The following is a 21,291-nucleotide window of genomic DNA, read 5'->3' as shown; positions in this document are numbered from 1 at the left end:
GACAGCTTGACAGACGAGGTAGGGACGAGAGCCTGGAGAGGTGGAGGTCTGCTCTGGAGAGGAGAATAATGAAGATTAGTACGAGCAAGACAAAATACCTGTGTGTGAATGATAGGTGGTACAGTGAAGATGCAGTGAGCAGAGGTAGAGAAAGTGGATGACTCTAAAAACCTGTGGTCAACCATCCAAAGCAATGGACTGTGCACAAGAGAAGTGGAAAAGAGAGTGCAAGTGACAGAAGCAAAAAAGCAGCAATAGTGAAAGAGAAGATCTACAAGATGCTAGTGAGAGCTGCTATGATGTATGGCTTGGAGACAGTGGCACTGTCTAAAAAAGAGGAGGTGTTTTGTATGAAGTACCTTAAAGGGATACTTGAGTAAAAGTATCTTACCAGAAAATGACTTTGGCAGAAGTCAAGTTGAAGTATATGGCATTTACTGTACTTAAGTATCAAAAGTAATTTTTCTGATATAAAATATACTTCAAGTTTTAGAAGTAAAAGCAAAAGTATTAGTGAGGAGTCAGGATTGAGCCATGGTGGCTCAGTGGTAGGGTGAGTTGTCTTTCAACTGGAAAGTTGTGGGCTCAATTCCTGGCTCTGCTAGTCTATATGTGTCCCGGAGCAAAACACTTCACATCATGTTGCAGAGTGCGAATGGGTATGAAAGACTGTAGTTTAAAGACTAGAGAAGCTCTATATAAATACAGTACATTATCAACTCTTCTTCTTCTGATTTAATTTGGTAGTAACGAGTAACAAAGATAGTTAGAGGAAATGTAGTGGAGTAAATAATAATAATAATAAAAAACAAAGTAAAGTACAAATACTTTACAATTTTGTCGTACAGTGACACGGTATTTGTACTTCATTACATGAACACACTGAAGACCAACCAACACAGTATGCAAAAGCACATTTAATTTTAGCTGTTTTAAATCACTATATCTGTTTTCTACAGAAGAAAGTAAAACATTGTAGCCTAAATCCATATTTGTAATAGAAATACTGTTCTAATCGACAAAACAAAACATAAAACAATTTCACGACTGAATTTAGTATATGTGTCAATAACCATACTGTACTTATAGAATATATTAATTTTTAGATTCCAAAGAAAAGATGAATAATGCCTTTTCTTTCCTCCTTTAAAAAAAACAAACCAAAAAGAAGATTTAAATATACAATCTAACCTCCCTGTTCACCCCAGTCATTTTCACACAGTCCCTAAAAGGCTGCTTTTTAAGCTTTTCTTTGTCGCACTCACTTGGTCATTTATAATCTCCATTCATTATTCATTCTTTCATTTACTGTCAAGCAGCTCACTTGGGGCAGTTTGGGGTTAACAAAACACTCACTCAGCGAGTGAGCACTTCACTGCTAAATATGCAAAGACTATTCCAAAGCTCGCTGAACCTCCGCAGTGTAAAAAGAGTTCAGTTGATTACACCATTACATAATCATTCAAACTTGTACATAATTAATACAATTTGCTGCATGTGTAACATGTAAACAACTTATCTTCCCGGAGGGAAATGAAGATGATATAGGCGTAAAACAGACACATTACTTTGAAGTTCAGTTTTGGTTTGAAGCAAATGTTCAAAGTTGAACTGTCTTTTTAAGTTAGCAGTGAAGATCAAAGTCGGGCAAACTATAGAAGTATTACTAACATTTATTGGGCTGCATCCAGATGAATCATTATTTTTGTTAAATGTGTGGCTCTGGATTTTTAATTTTTAAAGTTTTAATATCTTGTCCATATACAATCAGCAGTGCAGGAAAAGTTGGATGACTGAAACCAGGTTTTTAGTTTGATGACAGTAACTTCACAAAGGAATGATGTGTGAAAATACAACAACAAAAAAAGTTTTACAAACTTTCGCAAACTTTTTCCCCCCCTCAAACTAATTTTGAACAAATTGGCAGCGTAAAGTCTGTCCATTTCTTTGCAAAAAAAAGATGTCAATGATAATGAAAACCAACCTTCAAAGCTAGGAATGAACTCTTAAAGAATGAATTCAGCCGTTTTGATTCCCATTGAATGCACTTACGTCACTCTTGCTCTACTGTATCAATGGGACATAGCTTTCAAGGGGAGGGACCTCCTTTGACTCCCATTAAACACAGTAGCTATAAAGGAGCTTAAGACAAGACTGCAGCCTGCACAGTGACACACACGGACGAGAAGGCGTTAGAGTGTGTGTGCGACTGTGTTTGTGTGTGTAAGCCTCGTCTCTCTGTGTGTCTGTGTGTGTGTGTGTGTGTGTTGTGTGTGTGTGTGTGTGTGAATAAATAAAAGAATTGGGCAGAAGCACTTTGGTGTAACTGTGTGAACGAGAGGCTGAGCTCAGAGCAGAGGAGACAGGAGCACAGGGAAGGAAGAGGAGGAGGTTGAGAAAGAGTCAAAGAGAGACAGAGGAGAGCGACGAGAGGGAGAGAGAGAGAGAGAGACGAGAGAACGTGGAACAGGTTCTTTCTGCAGCCCTCACACTCAGCCTCAGCAGATATGCCTAACTTTACTGGCACCTGGAAGATGAAGAAGAGTGAGAAATTTGACGAACTTCTCAAAGCTCTGGGTAAGACCCTCTCCTCTCTCCTCTCCTCCCTCCCCTCCATATTACAGACTACATCTCTGCATGAGGTTGACTATCCATCATGACCACATAGAAAAAGGCTTTTCTTGTTCTCTGGGAATGGTGTCCTGACTCCCGACAACATCTTATTGTCTGGAGAGGCTGCCTGGGAAAATGAGGCAGGGATTCACAGGGAGATGCTGCTGAAGGGGAATAGCTCAGCTTTACAGGAGATATGAAACAGTGGATGTTGAATACCAGCCTAAACAGACGTGTATTGTTATATGTAGAGAGGAGAGAGGAGGGAGGGGCACAAAATTATTCATGTTAAGCATTTAAGTAGGGCATGCCTCAGCTATGCCAGGGAAGCCCAATGTTGTTCTCTTTTGTGCTGTGTTTTTCATTCTTTCTCAGCCTTCTTGGTCTTAACTGGTGTTTGCAAAGGTTGAGACTGTTACAGTTTAACTGGGTCAGTCGACTGTGTTGTAGTGTCTGAGCACGTCGGGACAAAAAATCATTCACCATTCTTCAGGCAGCCTCAACTGTCCAGGAAGTGTTAATCCCGATTATAACTTTTTAGACATGAATGGTTTTCATCCTAAGAAACACTTGATTGTGTATTTTGGCACAAAATGGACTCCAAAAGTGTCTGGTGCAATTTCTTGCCTGGCATATACACACAGTTTAATCGTTAATGAGGTTGGTGAAATGCAAAAAATATTAATATAATAAATAAATCCAATAAAGAGCTCAAAAGCAACAAGTAACTGATCATCCACACAAACATTACAGCATACATGGAAACACCATGCTGTGCCCACAGATCAGATTTAAAAACTTATATAGGAAAAAAAAAAACTTAAATTAAGCATAATAATAAGTATACCCTATTAATTTGTGGCCACAATTTAGTTTTTCTTGCTCATGTTATACCTATTTCATACCACAAATGTCTCCGTATCTACAACAAAGGCAGTGGTTTGTCCACCTCAGGGGGAAGACTGTTCTCAGGAGGTGAGAGCAGACCAGCTGGGAAAGTAAGAAGTATTCAGTGATATTGACCAGCACATCGTTGGTGTCTTTAATCTAAATTCTTCATCTGAGCTCTGAGTTGTGTCAGTTTTAACATTCAGCTCCTCTTCACCACCTCTTCCCTGCATGTTTATAAGGCAGCTGCTCTGCCGACTTTAAAAGACTCACACTCACTCACTCACTCACTCACTCACACTTCATTCATCCATTTAGAAACACATGAACCACATCTGCTGGGGCAGATCACTCGTCCGCTCTGACGCGAAAGGTTTGGTCGATGGAGATGCACAACTTGCGTGGATGCCAGTGCTGCAGGGCTGACACTTTACATCAACTTCTTCATAATTATCTGTTGACGGGGATGTTTCCCAACTGTTGGGGAGGATTTTTATATTCAGGATTCATGAGAGAACAGAGCTGTGGCAGCCACGTGTGCCTGTTAACAAAGGCTTTAATGCAAACATAATATAAACTTCTAAAGATAAATCCAATTCAGCATCATGTAGGGAAAAAAATAGAAAATAGAAAGTTCTAGGTTTTTTCTATGGCAGAAGAGGGCATGGAAAAGAAAACGCCCAGACCTTTGGCAGGACAAACAGCCAGATGCCCTTCCAAAGTCAAACAGGGCAAACCAAAGTGTTTTGGCCGTGCCACGTACAAAATCACCACTTCACCACTAGACAAAAGGAGAGCCAGCGCTGATCTGCCCTGACGTCCTCAGCCTTTTCTCCCAGACACGGCTGAATAATTCTCCACACAGACTCCGGAGCCAAAGTTCCACAGACTTTTCCCACTTTTAAGAAATTGCTGAGGTCTCTGTCAGAGCCACATATAGAATTTGATTATCTTCTTACCCTGAAACATCTGCATTTCTGTCATTCCTGGTTCCAGTTTAAGTTTGCACACACACGTACTGTACATTAACACGGAGAGACAGTTACGAAAACATGCTAATTCTGAGTCTGACCATGTGAAAAGAGCCAAGAACCCCACTGAAGTTCAAAAGTATTCCAGGGACCCACTTACGTGTTTCTTTTAGTATAATCTGACCATAAATTGTTCGATTACAAAGTCATCTATAAACATTTACATTACATTTACTCATTTTACTCAAAAGTATCTTGTAAAAAAAAAAGTAAAAATATACTATAGATGGCAACTTTAACAGATGAATCACTGATGCCCTCACAGTGCAGCATGGACCCCCAAGAGTCCCCGGACCCCAATTTGAGAAGCAGTCTTCTAATATGAAGCAAAAGCAATGGCCTCTGGCACGACTGTATTTAACACATAAACATCCATTCCAACAAAATGTCGTCCTCTACAGTTTCAAGATAACAATATGGCTTCTTTCCTCACCAATTTGAATTTCTCCAGCTAAGTTTCTCTTTCTTCCTCTCATGTCTCGACCTGCGTTGCACCGGCTCAGGGGTGAACGCCATGCTGAGGAAGGTGGCTGGGGCAGCAGCCTCTAACCCTCAGGTGGAGATCCGTCAGGACGGGGAACAGTTCTACATCAAGACATCCACCAGTGTGCGCACCACCGAGATCAACTTCCACATCGGTAAAGAGTTTGACGAGGAGACGGTGGACGGACGCAAGTGCAAGGTGGAGTCATAAAAGATACTAGATATTTGAAACATGCAGATTTTGACAGTTTATATGAATCTTACTGTAGCCTGAAACTAACACCCACAGCTTTGGGGAACACAAGTTTTAGAGTTTAAAGATAAAATAGGCAACTTATTTCACTGTTTTTCTCAGTGACAGAAACACAACACCATTTGTGTTCATTATTCTCTTTTGCTACTTGGACAGTTTTGGCAAGAAAATGTCAACTTGATTTACAGGCTGCTTCTCCTGTTGCTTTACTCTAAGTTGAAGTTAAGAACTCCTGGAACCAAGAGAAATAATAAATTAAACCCAATACATGCAACTTAATTGCACACAAGTGGATTTAATGTTCATCAAAGTGTATGCACAGCTTGAAGCTGTTCTAAACCTGTGCCTCAGCAGTGACTACTTCAAAGAAATCTCACAAACACCATAATTCTTCAAAATAATGTACCATATTCACTAGCACTGTAATACTATTTAACATAAGCGCTGATTCATTTGCAGTGTAAATAAAGTCTGCACCGAGTTGCCGCACAACAACAATGCAAGTTAGTTTTTGGACATTTAAGTCTTTCTTTGAAAGTGACAGAGGTCAAGTGAAAATCACTTCAGTCCCACCAATCTAATTTAATGTATTTTCTCATCAATTAGCATCTCCCCACTTAAGTGTTTGTCTGCATTCAAGTCCTGAGAATTCAGAGTGCTCTGCTGCTCTTGAGAATTCCAATGAAAACATTCACATCTCCACACCCGCTCGTCTATTGGTATCGTGCTCACGCCTGTGCCGCTGGATTAAGGGCAGCTTGAGTTGGGATGACATGAGATTCCCTTTGAACCTCTTCAGGCCCTTAGGGGGGAATTTCTCACACACACACATACACAGCCAGGTGCATAGATTAAATATTTTGATTTAAAATGGAAAGGAAGGAAAGGAAATCATCTTTAGACTCATCATACAAGCGAAATTTCAAGTCAGGGACGGAGTGTTGATCGGGAACAACCTGTCCGAATGTGTCTAACATTTGAACATGTTTTGATGTACAAACGTACCATGTACTCTAATCAAGCCTCAAAAGCTTAAGCAGTATAGATAATAGATGGATGAATGGACCGGTGGCAGCTAAATTTAATATATTAAAGAGGCCATAGCCCGGAAGTGCCAATAAACGTTGCTTTTGAGCGTGTATCTGCGCCATTACCTCGTTTATGAAGCCCTAAAGTTTAATATAAAAGTGAAATAGGATCATGCTATGGCCTCTTTAAATAATATATAACAAAAACATGTTTCCCTTATCAGATGAGAGACGTTTGGTTTCAAAAACTTTTTTTTTTTTTTTACTTTTACATGTGATTTATGTTCTGTTGATTTCGTCCATTGGAATAAATACTCCGTTTATGCTCCAGGGTTATTATACCAAAACAGCGTGGGAAGAGGGAAGTTGATGACATGATGTCATGGCAACAATCTGCTGCCGTTGATTCACTTTGGGTAATGAGAGTCTTTCATTAATGGTCCAGAGGCAGACGTTTGTTTATCATCCTCTGCTGAACAACCGTCCTGGACGAAACAAGATACAATCAAGTATTATCCTTCACTCTCCTCTTCTCTCATTGCGCTTACGTAAAGTTAACTGAAAGGCATTTTTCGGGGCACACAAAACCTGCATTTACATCGAGAGTCCTTTCCCGAACACAAACAATACACAACTTGTTTTTGCAACCACACACAGAACAATTAAAGGCTTCATTACGAGATCTGAGCACACAGAGCATTTCAGAATTTTCCAGAACAACTCACGTACTCTATGTGTTTCACATAATAATAAGAGTGGCTGCAGTATATACATCTCTCAGTACGTACACACTGCTCATACAGAACAGGCTGCAGTGGCTGCTGCAGGGAAGCAAAGGAGTGTTTCATAACAGATGCAGGATCCTTCCCATCAGTGCTGACAGTCGCTTGTCGAGTCTCATTAACCAGGGGATACATTTCGGGTTTCGTGGATAAAATTAATATGTCTATACTGTAAATAGCACTTTAATAATGCAACCTGAATTGGACATTTTCACATTTGCATTAATGTTTTCTGATTACAGGGATTTACCAACTATTATTGAAGGCTTAAAAAACAACTTTTTTTTTGGAAAATTCTTTTACAGCTCAGTCTCTACTTGTGTTGAGCTTTAAAAAAAATAGATAGGATTGTATTAAACATAGTTTGTGTTGACAAACGAATCACATTTAATGAATCAATAGTTTGTTTGCTTTATTTCGCCCTCTAATAACTCACATTAGTAGTCATCCGTGTGCAGGTGAATCAGGTGATGGCATCTTTTGTTTTAGATTGTAGTGAGAGGCATTAGAAATCACACAATTTGCATTCAATAACTGAAACTGAGGACAATTAGAACGACCCGGAAATGATGAATACATATAAAACAACATTCATAGAAGAATTTGTATTAACACAGTCATTTTCTGAAAACCAAAAAAATAAACATTATCCTCAAATGTATACATTTACTTAACTAAAATATAAGCAGCAATATGCATGCTTGTGGAGAATGGTATGAGGATGTTTGATTAATTAATTAATTAATTAATTAATTAACTAAAATGAGAACAAATCGCAGTGCCAAAATCGGCAGAAAACCACCTGCGACTCTGCACTTTCCCTCACCTCTACAAAAGCATTTTAATGTGGTTTCACTGCACATTGTTGGTTTTCAGCAGCTGTTTACGGTGGAAAAATTGACATAAAATCACCACAAACTATTTTCCTTGATACAAATGGCAGAGAAGTGTGGACATATGGAGGATTTGGCCACTGCTCTCCAGTGGCCAAATCCTCCATATGTCCCCACAGATATTTCCCCTCAGGAGAAGCTGAGACCAAAGCAGAGCTATAAAACATTAGATTTTCCAGACACCAGATAAACGATAAAATAACACATATTAGTCAGTCTGGATGTGTAAAATGGTCTGTTTTAAAAAAAGACAGAGTTATGGTTGCATATTTATCTTAATCAAGTCAATGACTATGTGAAGTTTACAACAGAATTAAGATTCTTTTACCGGTGCAATCTTCACTTTTGAGTTGTTTCAGTCTTGCTTTGCTTTGCTTTCAGTGGTGAAACACATGTTTGGTATCCCAAGTGATAAAGTGGTTAATACTGTAGCTCAAATCAGGTCACCGGCCATTTTCACATCACAACTGGCAATTGCTGAAACCCACTTCAATCTCACAACCATCATTTCCCCCCTAATTGTAAAAATATTTTGATGTCGTGCCTTCAAACCTCTGACCTGACATTGTATTATAAACCAAACCAGGTCAATGCTGTGACGCCGAAGCTTGAAATCAAATAAATATTTGTAGCAAATGAGTGGTGACAACTCATCTTGTCAGCAATGTGGCAAAAATGTCACAGAGGGAGCCGGCGTGCCCTGCTCAGTGCCCAGTTCTCAGCAGACCTCAGGGCACAGACAGAAGGAGCCACGCTGTCTACTGGGTTTCAAACTAGGTCATTGTGTCTTCACCCTGTGACTGCAACACAACAAGTGCACTACACAAGTACAACACAATTAGAAACACGTCATTATCTTAATAGTTCTTGACTGTGCAACATTGTGCATTTTCTGTAGCAAGCATAATCTGCAGAAAGCAGCGACCAATGATACTGGATCAGGTGCTGGAGTGTTGGTGGACTCTTAGGTGGAGCACTGGGCAGGAGAGGCCTAAGTGGGCTTTGGCAGAGGCCGAGTGCCGCCATAGTTCCAGGGATTACATGCTGATCTCTGTCTGGCAAAGGAGGAGAGGGCTGATTAACACTGCAACCAGGTTAAAAAGCTCCAGTTAATCTGTTTGAGTGCTGTGGGATCCCTTCTCACTTCCAGGAGAAGAAAGTGATAAGGTGTTTCCTTTCAGTCGCAAAGATGACAGAGAAACAGACACCAGACAGGCTTACGTGGAGCATGGACGTCGTAATGAGGTGATTATGTAACTGCTTTGATGGACAGATCAAAAAAACCAGCACAAGAGGTTCAACTCTGCTGAAAAATAAGAGTGACTGATACCATGCTGCAATATTTTCAGCGCCATCATTTCTGTGCCAAACAAAAAACCTGGAGTCATGATGGCACAGGGGAGAATAATATGAATCTACATCCAAAATCTGTTTAACTGTCACAAGCACAGCTTTCCACCACAACTGTCACAACACGATATAAGACTTCATCTATCGCTGCAGCTGAGAAGTAGTAAGAATTCACCAAGGTGGACTGAAGCTGCTCTGCACGACCTGGTGGTCCAACACTTTGCCTTTTCCTGAACTCCCTCACACTTCTGTCAGTGATCCAATAACGGAATGCCAACAATACTCTTGACTCTATCTCTTAATGGGTATGACATTTTGTGGAAAAATCAAAGTTTGATTTATGGAACAAAAGAAACAGTGTCTGTTCTGGTAGTGCGGACGGCACCTCGACATAAGTGGTGGAAATAACGAAATCAGGGAAACATTTAATAAAAATGAAAAAGAGGATCCCAGTTTTCAATCGTCATTATTTCCATTGAATCAAAGCCAGGTTATTAGCCACGTTACGAATGCAGGTGCGGTTTCAAACATTTATTCATAAAGGAAAGTAAACGTGATCTGGCATTTGCAGAGATGCTGGATACACATGTACGTGTTGCTTTAACACTTGACTTTGGGCCGTTCTGACTGAGAGTTTTTAAGTTATAGTTTTAAGTTAGTGATGTCCACCATGTCATATCATGCTGCACATTTTATGTCCTCATGGCAAGGCTAAAGGCAAGCTGCTGAGATCAGGAGAAGTGATGAACAAACACATACAACACGCAGTCAAACTGTGGGAAGAGATGAGTCCAAAGACCTCTAAAATAACCGCCGTGAACATCCAACAAAAAAATCCTTAAATCAAGCAGGAAATTAAATGTTCTCCCGCCTCTCTGAAGCAATGTTTGTTTCTGGTCAGCAACGAAAATTGTCTAAAAAGAGACACCAAAGCCAAAGGCAGCAGCTGTTTTGATAAGTAAAACTCTACAGAAAACAGGACAGCGTAAAAATAATAATCTTGGACTAGCTGCACGGATTTGTCTTGGTCCCAAATCTGTGTGCACAAGCAAGAAAAAAGCTAGACAAAAAGACCATGTGTGAGTTTGTATGCAAAGAGAAAATCCATCCAAGTCAGGCGCTGACTTATGTTAGCACTTAGAAGGAGCCGTAGCTAATTGAATCTCGGGGTTCTGGCTTTTTTTGGGGGGGGGGGGGAAATCAGGGTAGAGTTGTAGAAAGCTGTGGAGAGAAAAGCCCTGCTGTTGCTGCTCTTGGCAAAGTCTTAGGATGACAGCCTGCAGGGCTTTTATTACCTTTGATATGGTGATTAACATTTGCCTCCAACAAACCGAGGCTGCTGCCCCATCCAAACCTGAGGAGCAAAAAAACCCCAAAAAAGTCAAACAAATTGTCCAAGGGGAGAAGCATCACAAATACAAGGAGGGAAAAGGCTTAAAAATATTGACTTCACTGTAACAAGAGAGTGCAGAGTGGGATAGATGATTTGTTATTGTGATCGCTGCTCATTGTCCAAGCCAAAGAAAGCTAGGACAGGCAACAGCAGCAGTGGTGTGGACATATGTCTGCGGACCTAATTGAGGAGGCCATCATGAGGTCAACGTAGCACCTGATATGGATGAGTTCTGTCATCTCATTCCTACCTGTTACATCACTGCTGGTCGAGTTTGTTTGCTCACACCTTCAGATCACTGGGAGACCTCCTGGGGCTCCCTACGGGCCATGACGTGCCACTGCATCCGACCACAGCACAGCACAGCACACCCACAGGGATCAGTATAAACTCTGAGTTTGTTTTGCCATGACTGACACCATCATGTTGATTTCCCCACCTTGTTACGTCTCCCCCTGCAGAGTCTCGCCACCTGGGAGTCGGAGAACAAGATCCACTGTCAGCAGACTCTGGTGGACGGTCCCGGCCCCAAGACGTTCTGGACCCGAGAACTGAATGGAGATGAGCTAACACTGGTGAGTACACCGCTTCCTGTTGCTGTGTTTGTTCTGCACCAAAAGACCAAAGCAAAGTTCATGTATGTTAATACTTAATTGCCAATAAAACAGATTGAAATCAATCAAGACAAATATAAAGTGTATATTCCAGCCTGTGGGTCCAGGGATGGAGGGAGAGCATGATCTTGATCTGGTGGGTAGCTCATTTGTATGGTTTATCTGTTATGTGGGCTCAGAAGTCATCAGATGCATTAAAATGGGATTTTCAGGAGGCTAGTGTACTCTGTTTGAGCAACGGTTTAATGAAACAAGGCAGAGAGTGAATGAAGTCACCCTGGAGATTCATCCATAAAGGAAATGAATCTCCAGCAGCTGTTTCCCAAGGAGCCCCAGCTTTCATCCACCCTGCAGAGAGATGTGAAAGGAGAGCAAGAGGAGCTGCTCTGCTGACATTGCAGTAATACCCCCTGTATTTAGCTAGATTAATATGGGCTCGAGTCAATGGGTCCAAAGCCCCTCCAACGATGTGCAGGGGGAGAAGTCCAAAACCAACGGATCAAGACGAGCAGTTCTCAGGGATTCAAAAGTTTTCCTCTCTCAGAGTTCAATGGTCCCACACTCTGCTTTGTTGTTTCTTGAGTACTTTTAAGATGAGCATCCAAAAGGCAATGACTGAAAACAACAATGTAAACTGGTTTAGATGCTGAAAATGAATCTCAGGATGTTGGCAGACTTTTACACTTTAAGCCAGAAGTGCTGGATTAGACCAGGGACAGGCTTTAATCAGGCTTTAATCATAACTTCAGTGCAAAAGACGGTAGAGTAAGTATGTGTAATCTTTTCCTGTATTGGGTTCAAAACAAAAGCAGAATAGGTTACATTATACTTTATCTCAGGGCACTTTACATGGTAAGGTCAAGACCTACAATTATTACAGAGAAACTCAACAGGCACACATGAGAAAGCACTTGGCAACAGTGGAGAGAAAAAAACAACTCACTTTTAACAGCAACAGAACCAGAGTCAGAGTGATCTGTCTCGACAGGTTGGGGTAGAAGAGAGGAGAGATGCTGGCAACACTTTAGCCAGACTGTGCTGGTGGAGCTGAAGCATTAACGCACTTATACAAAGTTAACAAAGTTAGTTCTGGCCAGGACATTTCATACTTCATGAGAAACTCAAGTGCAGAACTCCTGGGAAGTCCTCAACAAATCTGCATTAACCACACCCACTTCAAATCTCTGGCCAATCATTCAATAGTTCTGCCCAGACGACGTGTCAAGAACAAACTGCAAGAACTCCCAACGAGGGCTGCAAGAAAATCATGACGTCATTCTTTTCTCTCAGCCCTGGGAGAGAGGACACTTTCGGGACTTAGTGGAGATTGATTAGGCAGAGCTGTGACAGCTGCAGTGTCTCGATGTGTTTCTCTGCTTTTCTCACCTCCGTCCTCGCTGCTGTCACATTTTATCATCCTCTGACCCTCAGATAGACTATATTTAAACTGCAGCTCTTTTTTAAAAACAAACAAACAAAACAATCACACTCGTCTACCTCAGAGAAGAATTTCAAGATGCTGCAGGTTTAAGGAATCAAATCTTCCTCTCAGTACATGCAACTTGCATTTGTTGCCATGACAACACCAACAAGTAAAGCTGCTCATCCTCCACCTGAGACAACTGCCCTAGTTTTGGGTCCACGCAGCAGCTTTGACAGTGTTGTTGAGGTTGTTGAAGACTCCTCAACTTTTCATGCATTTTAGGGTGGAAATACATTTTTAAAGCAACAGGAAGAAATTAGATTTCGAAAAAGATATGTTTATTTTTGCAATTTTTCTGCTGAAAATCCTTCCCCTTTTCCATGATGCCTATAAAAAATGATTTTCCAATGGGATGACAGTGAAACAGTCTTTAAACTCAACTATGTGACAAGAAATGAAGACGTACATCAGCAGAAATTCACCTGTATGCACCTGATGATCGTATCTATTATTCCACAGACAAAGCACAACAACGTGACACTGATTAAATATATGCGTGATCATTAAAATCCTGCACATTTTTAGAGCCAGTCTGCAAAAAAGAGACATGAGTCATCTGGAGCCAGAAAACCCTTTTCCTTTGGGATGACATCTGGAAAAAAACAAATCATGAATCATATCTATCCAAACAGGCGACTCCACCATCGCAGCCGTTCAGTTTAATATTCAAAGGACCATCAATCATAGAGTAATGGTCTGATTGACTGTGGCAGGTCACACTGTAAGTGGGCCACATTTCCATATGATTTGCATGAGCCGTTTAATTGGCTTAGACTAAAAAAAAAAAGAAAGAGGGCAGGCACAGAGTTGTATGGACTTTCTGCAGCCACATCAACCCACAAAGAAATGATTCAAATGATGGAACATCAGAGGACGGGACTCATTTCAAGTCTGTGTATTCGAAGGCTGCATAAATACCGTTGACCCAGATTAATGGTCATCATTATGTCTGCTGTGACAAACAGATTTCCTGACTGTGACCTCAGACCAAATTTACTATATATTATTATACACAAATGTATTTTTTCCTCAGGTGGGATTCTGCATGTTTCAAATACCTTAGTTTTTGTGATTCCTCACTGACTCATCCCTGACTGGTGTCTAAAGTGCACAAATGTCTCCGTTTCCTACAGATATTTGGGGCCGATGATGTCGTGTGCACACGGATCTACATGCGGGAATGACACGCCTGGATCAGGACAAAGCAGAAACCCAGTTGGACCACAACCACCACCGCACTCTGTCATGCTAACACATTTGCCAAGTATCCCATGTAATCTGTAGGTATCAGTCTGCATATAGCCTCCACACGCAACAGCGTACAGTGTTTTCAGTAATCTGGTTTATCCGTAGTGAGTATTGTGTCTGCAGTGCAGTAGCAGGACATCTCAAGTGTCCACATCAGCAACTCTTGTGTCTACAGTTGACGTACCATTCAGTCGAGTTATTTCATGTTCCATCAAAGGAAACAATAAAAAAGGAGACAAACAACATCGGAGCCTCTTTCCTGTTAATAGGTATATCACATGTTTATGAACACACTCTGCTGTGGTGTTGGGTAGAAGACGATGATGACGATACTTGGAGGAGGTTTTAGCCAAAACTTCAACTCAAACAGGTGACGAGTTTATGTTTACGATGGATTTAACACCTGTAGAATACTATATTTGATATATGCTCTCTATATGACGGCTGTCAAGGCATTTGTTTTTTTATATTTCCATTTTATTAAGTTAAACCTTTTAGAAAAAAATGGATACTGTACAACCTACTGATTACAATCATGTGAAATGATACAAAAGCTCCAGAGCAGCTGTATGAATGTACCTTGAGGTGACACACTCATTCTTCTTTTCAGACTCAAGTTATAGGTTATAAGTTTTAACTTATAATAATCTGGTTTAATTTTGCAATCTTACCTGTACAGTAAGCTTTTTCATAAATTAATTCTAACAAAAACACTTACCGAAAGGTCATAAATAAAACAACAGGTGTAGGGATATTAGGAGTAATTATAGACAAGTCCAATTCATGATAAAAAAAATCACACTTATACACATCAAATCCTTGAATGTTAACTTAAAAAACCTCTACATAACCATGATATTGCAGCTTCCCTCACTTTCTCTGCTTCATCCCAGACACTGCTGACAGAGAGAGAGAGACATCTTTGTGTCTGCATCAAGATTAAACACAGCAGTTTCAAACATTTCCAACAGAAAATGTGTCGACCTCTGTCATTGTTTACATACCGTATTTTTGGGGAATTCAAAGGGAAGTAGAAATGTGTGCACTCGCCCTCTGGCCCTGTGATGTGGAACACACGGACACGACAGCGTTTGAAGTGGTCAGTTTGTCAATCTGACCTCTTTCGCTTCACTGGCTTCATTTCTAACCTGATTGTCCAGTCATTCATGCCGCTGCTAGTTTCGCCAACAAAGTGGTCACAGACGGGGACGATGACGTCCTACAGAGAATCCACAATCAGACGCAGTGAAACATATGATGGGCCCAATGACGCAATACCTCGTCCATTATCAGGAATGTGGGATAACATAACCATAGAGACTGAAGGTCACTTGAAGGTTTGATGGCTATCCATCATACAATCTGCATGCATTCTCCTTTGATACTATAAAATCAATGAAGAGTTAAAGTACTGTGGTGATTCATGATCGCAGACCATACAGTAAGTGTAAGGGATCCCCACAGGAAGAGCTGAATAAAGTTACTGGGTTGATGGATGGATATGGATGGACCACGTAGAATGAGTTAATATACTTCAAATTAGATTATGAATAAAGATAAGCTACTGTAATCCATTTTACTGCTGTCCTTGGACGTATTTTCTGCTTGGGTGCATGAACCAGGCAGTGCACTACTATAATGCAAATGTTTCTGTTGGAAATTATTCAAGGCACTTTCTCAGAGCAGGTGCACAACAGATTAGGACATAGTCTTGGCTAATAGCGCCTTAATATAAAGGAATGTGTGGCCGCCTAATTAGTAGTCACGGGCCTTGGCATGGACTTCTATGGGGTAGATATGATGAGAAAGTGGCACACCATCAAAAACAAAAAGCCAATCTGTCTCCGTCTTTCACAGCTGCCAGGGATTAAAAGGTTGTCCATTCAACACAGCGCTTGCACAGTGAATCGACGACTGTTTCCATTAGTCAACACCAAGGCTGCTGGGACGAGTCCACCCCTGCTTTTTGACCTGGTATCCGCTGAAAGAATGAGTTTCCTTCTCAGTGCACCACAATGCTCTGGGAAGCAAGGGCTATGGCGGACGCCCGCTGTGATGTTAATTTAATGACGAGCTGCTGTTCGGATGGCAGGTCCAAACAGCCAAATAAAGGGATTGTTGTGTCTTTGCTCCATTTCGTGCGGAAGAGGCCCCTCCGCCTGTCTTACTGCTCTGTTCTGGGCACCAAACAGTGGAGCCTCTGTGAGTGCAGTGGAGTGCAATTCTGCTCCTCAAAGACGAAAAAACAACAAGAATCTGTCCCTCCTCTTTCCACTTGGTGTCCCACTTTAACTCCTCCTTGAGTCTAAATGGTTTTGGAGTGACGTGCGACTGAAAAAGGCACAGATTTGCATGCAATTATATTACATTATACTGTGTAGTGCTCGGGTTAGTTCATGAAGGGGCAGGTCAAGTGAGAAAAGGTCCATCTTTTTGAAAAAAGGACAAATATAATGATATTTATGATGATATTTCAAAATAAAAGGGTTTGTTTTGATAAGGAACGATAAATAGTTCACAATATGAATGTATTTATGATGCAAAATTAATCTATTAACTTTAAAACTTCATATAAAGTTGCGGGCCGCATGAAACTGATTAGGGAGCCGCATGTTTGAGACCTCTAGCCTAAAGAAACCATCAGGTCGGCAAAAGTTCAACCACCACACACCAGTTTAGACAGACTTGATTCAACTTTGACCTGTCGAATGCACCATGGTCGCGTGTTACGCTCTCTCACTCTGCATTAATCAGACTACGCTGTCCACTTTGGACAAAAGGTACCGCGATGGACACATCATGTGAGGAACTTAACTCAAGCATTAATCAGACTACTGTTGCTGTGTGTAGTGACGTCAGCCATGTTGCATGATTTCAACACTTAATGACTTCAGTGGAACGCAACAACGCAAGCGTGATTTGTCATATAGTGACATTGGCAGAAGGATAATGACTTCAAGTGACCAGTAATGCACTAACCCCATTAATCAAATAAACAAATAAGAAAATAAATAAAAGCATCAGCTACAAATACAACTCCTTCAATAAATACATTTAAATCCAACTCAAAAAAAGTATTAACTAATGTAGTTTTAACATGCGTAAGTGGGATTTTTCACAATCTGCCAACTCAAAGGTTTGCTTTTATGGCTGATAAGTAATCAATGTATGTATGACTGTATGATTTATTAGCCCTTCATAAACCTCTTAGTCACCATGCCGTATTAACAAGTGATTCCCAAAGGTTTAGAACCTGCTTTGATGCCGCGTCCTACAAAACGACAGCCTATGAAAATCAATCAGATCAGTCTTGTGTGTAACTCGGTCAGATGGTGCCGAGTAACCCTCCACTCTGCTGCTGCAAGACGTGCTACGTGCAACACACCAAGCACATCAATCGGAGCAGAACACCGAGGGAGGATGGAAAAGGTCAGGTTCGGCCAATTGTGTGTTTAGAGGGTAGGGTGGGGTGGTGGTGGTGGTGGTGGGGTTGCTGTCACATTAAATTACCCAGCTTGCTTTGTGCCTCTGATGTCCCCAAAGACTTTCATCTTGTGATATATTTCGTCACCCTTAGGTCTTAAGAAATTGCTTTTTTTCAGGAGGGGACACACACACACACACACACACACACACACAGCACTCAAGCTGTCACAGCTCTGCACGATGTCGGCTGAGAGAGAAGGAGAAGACAATGATGATGAGTGTGGGACAAAAATGATGTCACGCAGCTGAATAACATTGTTGCCCAAATCATAACAGACAGATCCTAGTTTTGTGTTAAAATTAAATGTGTCGAGTATGTGTCGATATACACATACTCATTATTTGTTGTCTGCTTTAGCACATTAGCTTCAAGCCATCAATTGTAACAACATATTTGAAGATTTTGTTTTGTGTATATGCTTAAAATGTCCCTGTGATGGACTGGTGACCTATTCAGGGTTTACTGTCCCCCGCCTTTCACCCAATGTCAGCAGGGATTGGCACCAGCGCCCCCCGTAACCTTCATGTGGAGAATCAAGCGGTAGAAGACTGATGAATGGATGTTTGTTTATCAAAGCTTTGTCATCTTTAAAAGAAAAAAAACATTTCTGATTATTCTGCAGGGAATAACAAAGGGGAAATTATTACCAGAGATGCTATGGTATTTGGTAACCTTCACCACACTTGTCCAGCACTTTGGGTCACAAAAGACACATCTTTCATGAATATCCATCCATCCATCTTGTACTGCTTTGTCCTCCTCCACATGTGGGTCATGGAGGGCACTGGTGCCAATCCCTTCTGACATAGGGTGAAACGGCGGGGAAAACCCTGGACAGGTCGCCAGTCCATCACAGGGACACAAAGAGACAAACAACCACTCACTCTCACATCTACTATCAATTTAGTGTGTCCAATTTCCCAAAATCTGCATGTTCTTGAACTGTGGCAGGAAACTGGAGAACCATAAATCCAGAAAATCATGAATGTTTTTTTATAAAAGTGCCAATATATCTAATAGATGTTGAAATAGATCTCAAGAAAAGTGTATTCTTGAAAAAAGTCCAGTTGTCCACAAAGTCACTGAACCTCTACAAATGGATTCATTAAAAACTGAACCCTTCAGTGTGGATCACAGTGGTGCAACAAGCCACCAACACTTGCTATGTCAAGAAGCCATGCTGTCCCTACTACACATGTGTGAGCTCCATCTCATTAAAGACATAAAAGCACAAGGTGAAGAGTGAGTCCATCTATTTCAAGGTCAAAGATGTGGACAACACCTCTGCCGGGAAGTGGCTTTTTAAAAGGTTCAACCTGTTTGGTGGAGAAGTTTGTTCTTGAAGTTGGTGAAGCCTAGCTCATAAAAATCAAATATGCAGCACAGGAGCTTGCAGGGATTATGGAAGAGTGCCAGACCTCACTAATCTTGTTATAGATGAGAGAGAGAGGAGCCTACAGTAGTAACGACTTCTCATCATCAAGACAAATCAGCCGGTAAAGCAGACGTCACACCTGGACCATGCAAATGCAAACAAACAGACAAAAAACAACCTCCGGGTGCAGTGGGTGGAAATCACCCCCACTGCTGCGAGACGGGTGATTATGAATTATTAAAAGCTCCTCTGCCTCATTCCACTTTAACCTGCCGGTGTTCAAATCTGATCCGCCATCAGTGTTCAGACAAGAGGAGGACATGTTTTCAGATGATTTGTTTTTTTATCGCTGACAAGACTACGCAGCCTGTGAAATAGTGCGAATACCAGGAGAAATCTCAAATACAGCAAACACTGCGATAAGCACACCTGCACAGACACGAAAGGTCAGCAATGAGGTCACTCTCAGTCAGTAAATTGCTCTGCAATGTGAGCGCCAAACTCCTCCAAGCTCGAGGGACAATGTCCGCTCTGTAGTTGTGACAATAGCGCTGCTCTCTGAGTCAGAAGCTGCGGAAGCACCGAAATTAGGGAGTTGAGAGCTGTTGAAAGTTCAGGAGTGTGTACTCCAAGGAAGTAATCATGCAGAAAGGCTTTTGGTAGAAGGGGGAACCCTCGACCCACTCTTCAGCCACTGCTGCCTTTGAGAAACTCATTATTGGCACTGGCAGAGGGAGACTCCGCTCTGCTGGCATGTGTCAGCCCCACTCCTCATCAGGGCCTCAGCACAGTGGCAGCCAAGTGGGTGAAGGGTGTCTGTCTGTGAGCGGATGTGTTTTGTTAAGGGTCTCAAAGGTGCAGGTACAGTAAACAGTGTGAAGTTGTTCTCTTTCACATCTCTTTAGCCTCGGTGAATGGTAACAGAAGCAGCCGCAGAGGCCTAGGGGAGTCTGCCAAGTTTCCCCGTAGAATTAACTTCATCTGAACCTCACACAACACTGCCACGAAGAGTCTGTCTCCTCCAGACGGACTATCTCCCAGATGATGCTTAGAGCTTTAACTTAAATATAGATACATAACTTATAAATATAAATATGTATTGTGTACAGAGTGTAGAATTGATTTAAAGAATAGTAATAGCTAAACATTTCAAGATTTTTAAATGCCAATTAAATGTGAGGACTTGCTACTTGTACTTTCTATGCAGTTTGTCCCCTCGCATTTTACTATTCTGTTACATTTTTACTTTTATCTATTGATTTTTTATGTTGCTATGCCCTTTGGTAAACCTTGGTTGTTTTTAAATGTGCTCTTGAAATAAAGTTACCTTGACTGGATAGCAAACTCAATACTTATTGGTTTTAAACTTCCATTTGAATAATGTATGTAAAATCTATTTTTTATGAGCACCTAACACATTATAATTGGACTGAAAACATAAATGGACATCAGTCCTAAAGTATTTTATAGTTAAAAGTAAAAAAACAAAAAACAAAAAAACAAACAAAGCATTCTGTGGACCAATATTTACAGCTGGAGGAGACCATGTGAACTTCAGAATAAATTAATGATAATCTGTCAATGCCCACATACTCAGTGACTTACTATGGTCAATTCATCTTCAGACTAATGAGGTGTCTGTGTGACACAGCTGGTGTAACGTGCAAGTGATGCTGGTGGATGGTGTGATGGCTCCCTCTGCAGGTTTTGAAAACAAAATGTTTTCAAAGTTCACAAAAAATGCCTACAACCACTTACTGGTTTCCATTCATGTGTATATAATTATTATTTTTTGCTTATTTCTGCAAGAAGAAATGGTCTGTATTTATATAAACAGTGTGTATTTATGCAGCTCTTTTCTAGTTTTGATGAGCACTCACTTTTCTATTATATAAGAAACAGGAGCTGATGATATGCTCTACAATTATTCATATGACATAATACTGTTTTTATATTACTGGCTTTTCGTAGCTATACTACTACTACTACTACTACTACTGTACTTTCTTTTTAATTCAAGTCAGCTTTTTCGGGAAGTTGACTTTGACATTTGTCAAACTCCACAGAAGCCTACACAAAATAAAGGTTTTGAGCATCTCATATTGAAAGAATTACAAGCTACTTTTGCAGTGAGAACAAGGCAGTCAGGTTTCTTGTGTGTATACAGAGTACACACTGGGGCTGGTGTTGGTGTACTGCAATTTGGGATTAAAAGTTCAATAAGATTACAGATGTTCTCTTTGCTGGTTCCTCCCAGAGTGAATTGACAGATTACAATTAAATTTGGATGCGAGTGCAGATTTGGTGATTAGGCAAATTGGACACTCTCAATTTACCGTAGGGGTGAGGATGATAGTGGATGGTCCTGTG

At 40.9% G+C, this 21,291-nt stretch overlaps 1 protein-coding gene across 1 annotated transcript; it reads left to right on the top strand.

Moving 5' to 3' along the window:
- The first annotated feature begins 2,163 nt into the window (after positions 1-2,163).
- On the top strand, positions 2,164-14,304 carry crabp1a (cellular retinoic acid binding protein 1a). Its single transcript, XM_058646477.1, has 4 exons — positions 2,164-2,577; positions 5,036-5,214; positions 11,176-11,289; positions 13,945-14,304. Exons 1-4 carry the CDS (start codon positions 2,508-2,510, stop codon positions 13,993-13,995), a joined length of 414 nt encoding a protein of 137 aa, XP_058502460.1. The 5' UTR covers positions 2,164-2,507; the 3' UTR covers positions 13,996-14,304.
- Positions 14,305-21,291: the final 6,987 nt, after the last annotated feature.

The sequence above is a fragment of the Solea solea genome, chromosome 12 (genome assembly GCF_958295425.1).
Source record: "Solea solea chromosome 12, fSolSol10.1, whole genome shotgun sequence".
NCBI classification, from domain to species: domain Eukaryota; kingdom Metazoa; phylum Chordata; class Actinopteri; order Pleuronectiformes; family Soleidae; genus Solea; species Solea solea.
Note: the sequence above shows the minus strand (reverse complement) of the source record. Positions and strands in the feature narration are given on the sequence as shown.

Bases quoted from the DNA above. Each gene is read 5' to 3' on its own strand.
- crabp1a (XM_058646477.1), top strand. From the start codon at position 2,508: ATGCCTAACTTTACTGGCACCTGGAAGATGAAGAAGAGTGAGAAATTT. The intron at 2,578-5,035 runs GTAAGACCCTCT...GCACCGGCTCAG, and splicing joins CGAACTTCTCAAAGCTCTGG to GGGTGAACGCCATGCTGAGG. The intron at 11,290-13,944 runs GTGAGTACACCG...CGTTTCCTACAG, and splicing joins ATGGAGATGAGCTAACACTG to ATATTTGGGGCCGATGATGT.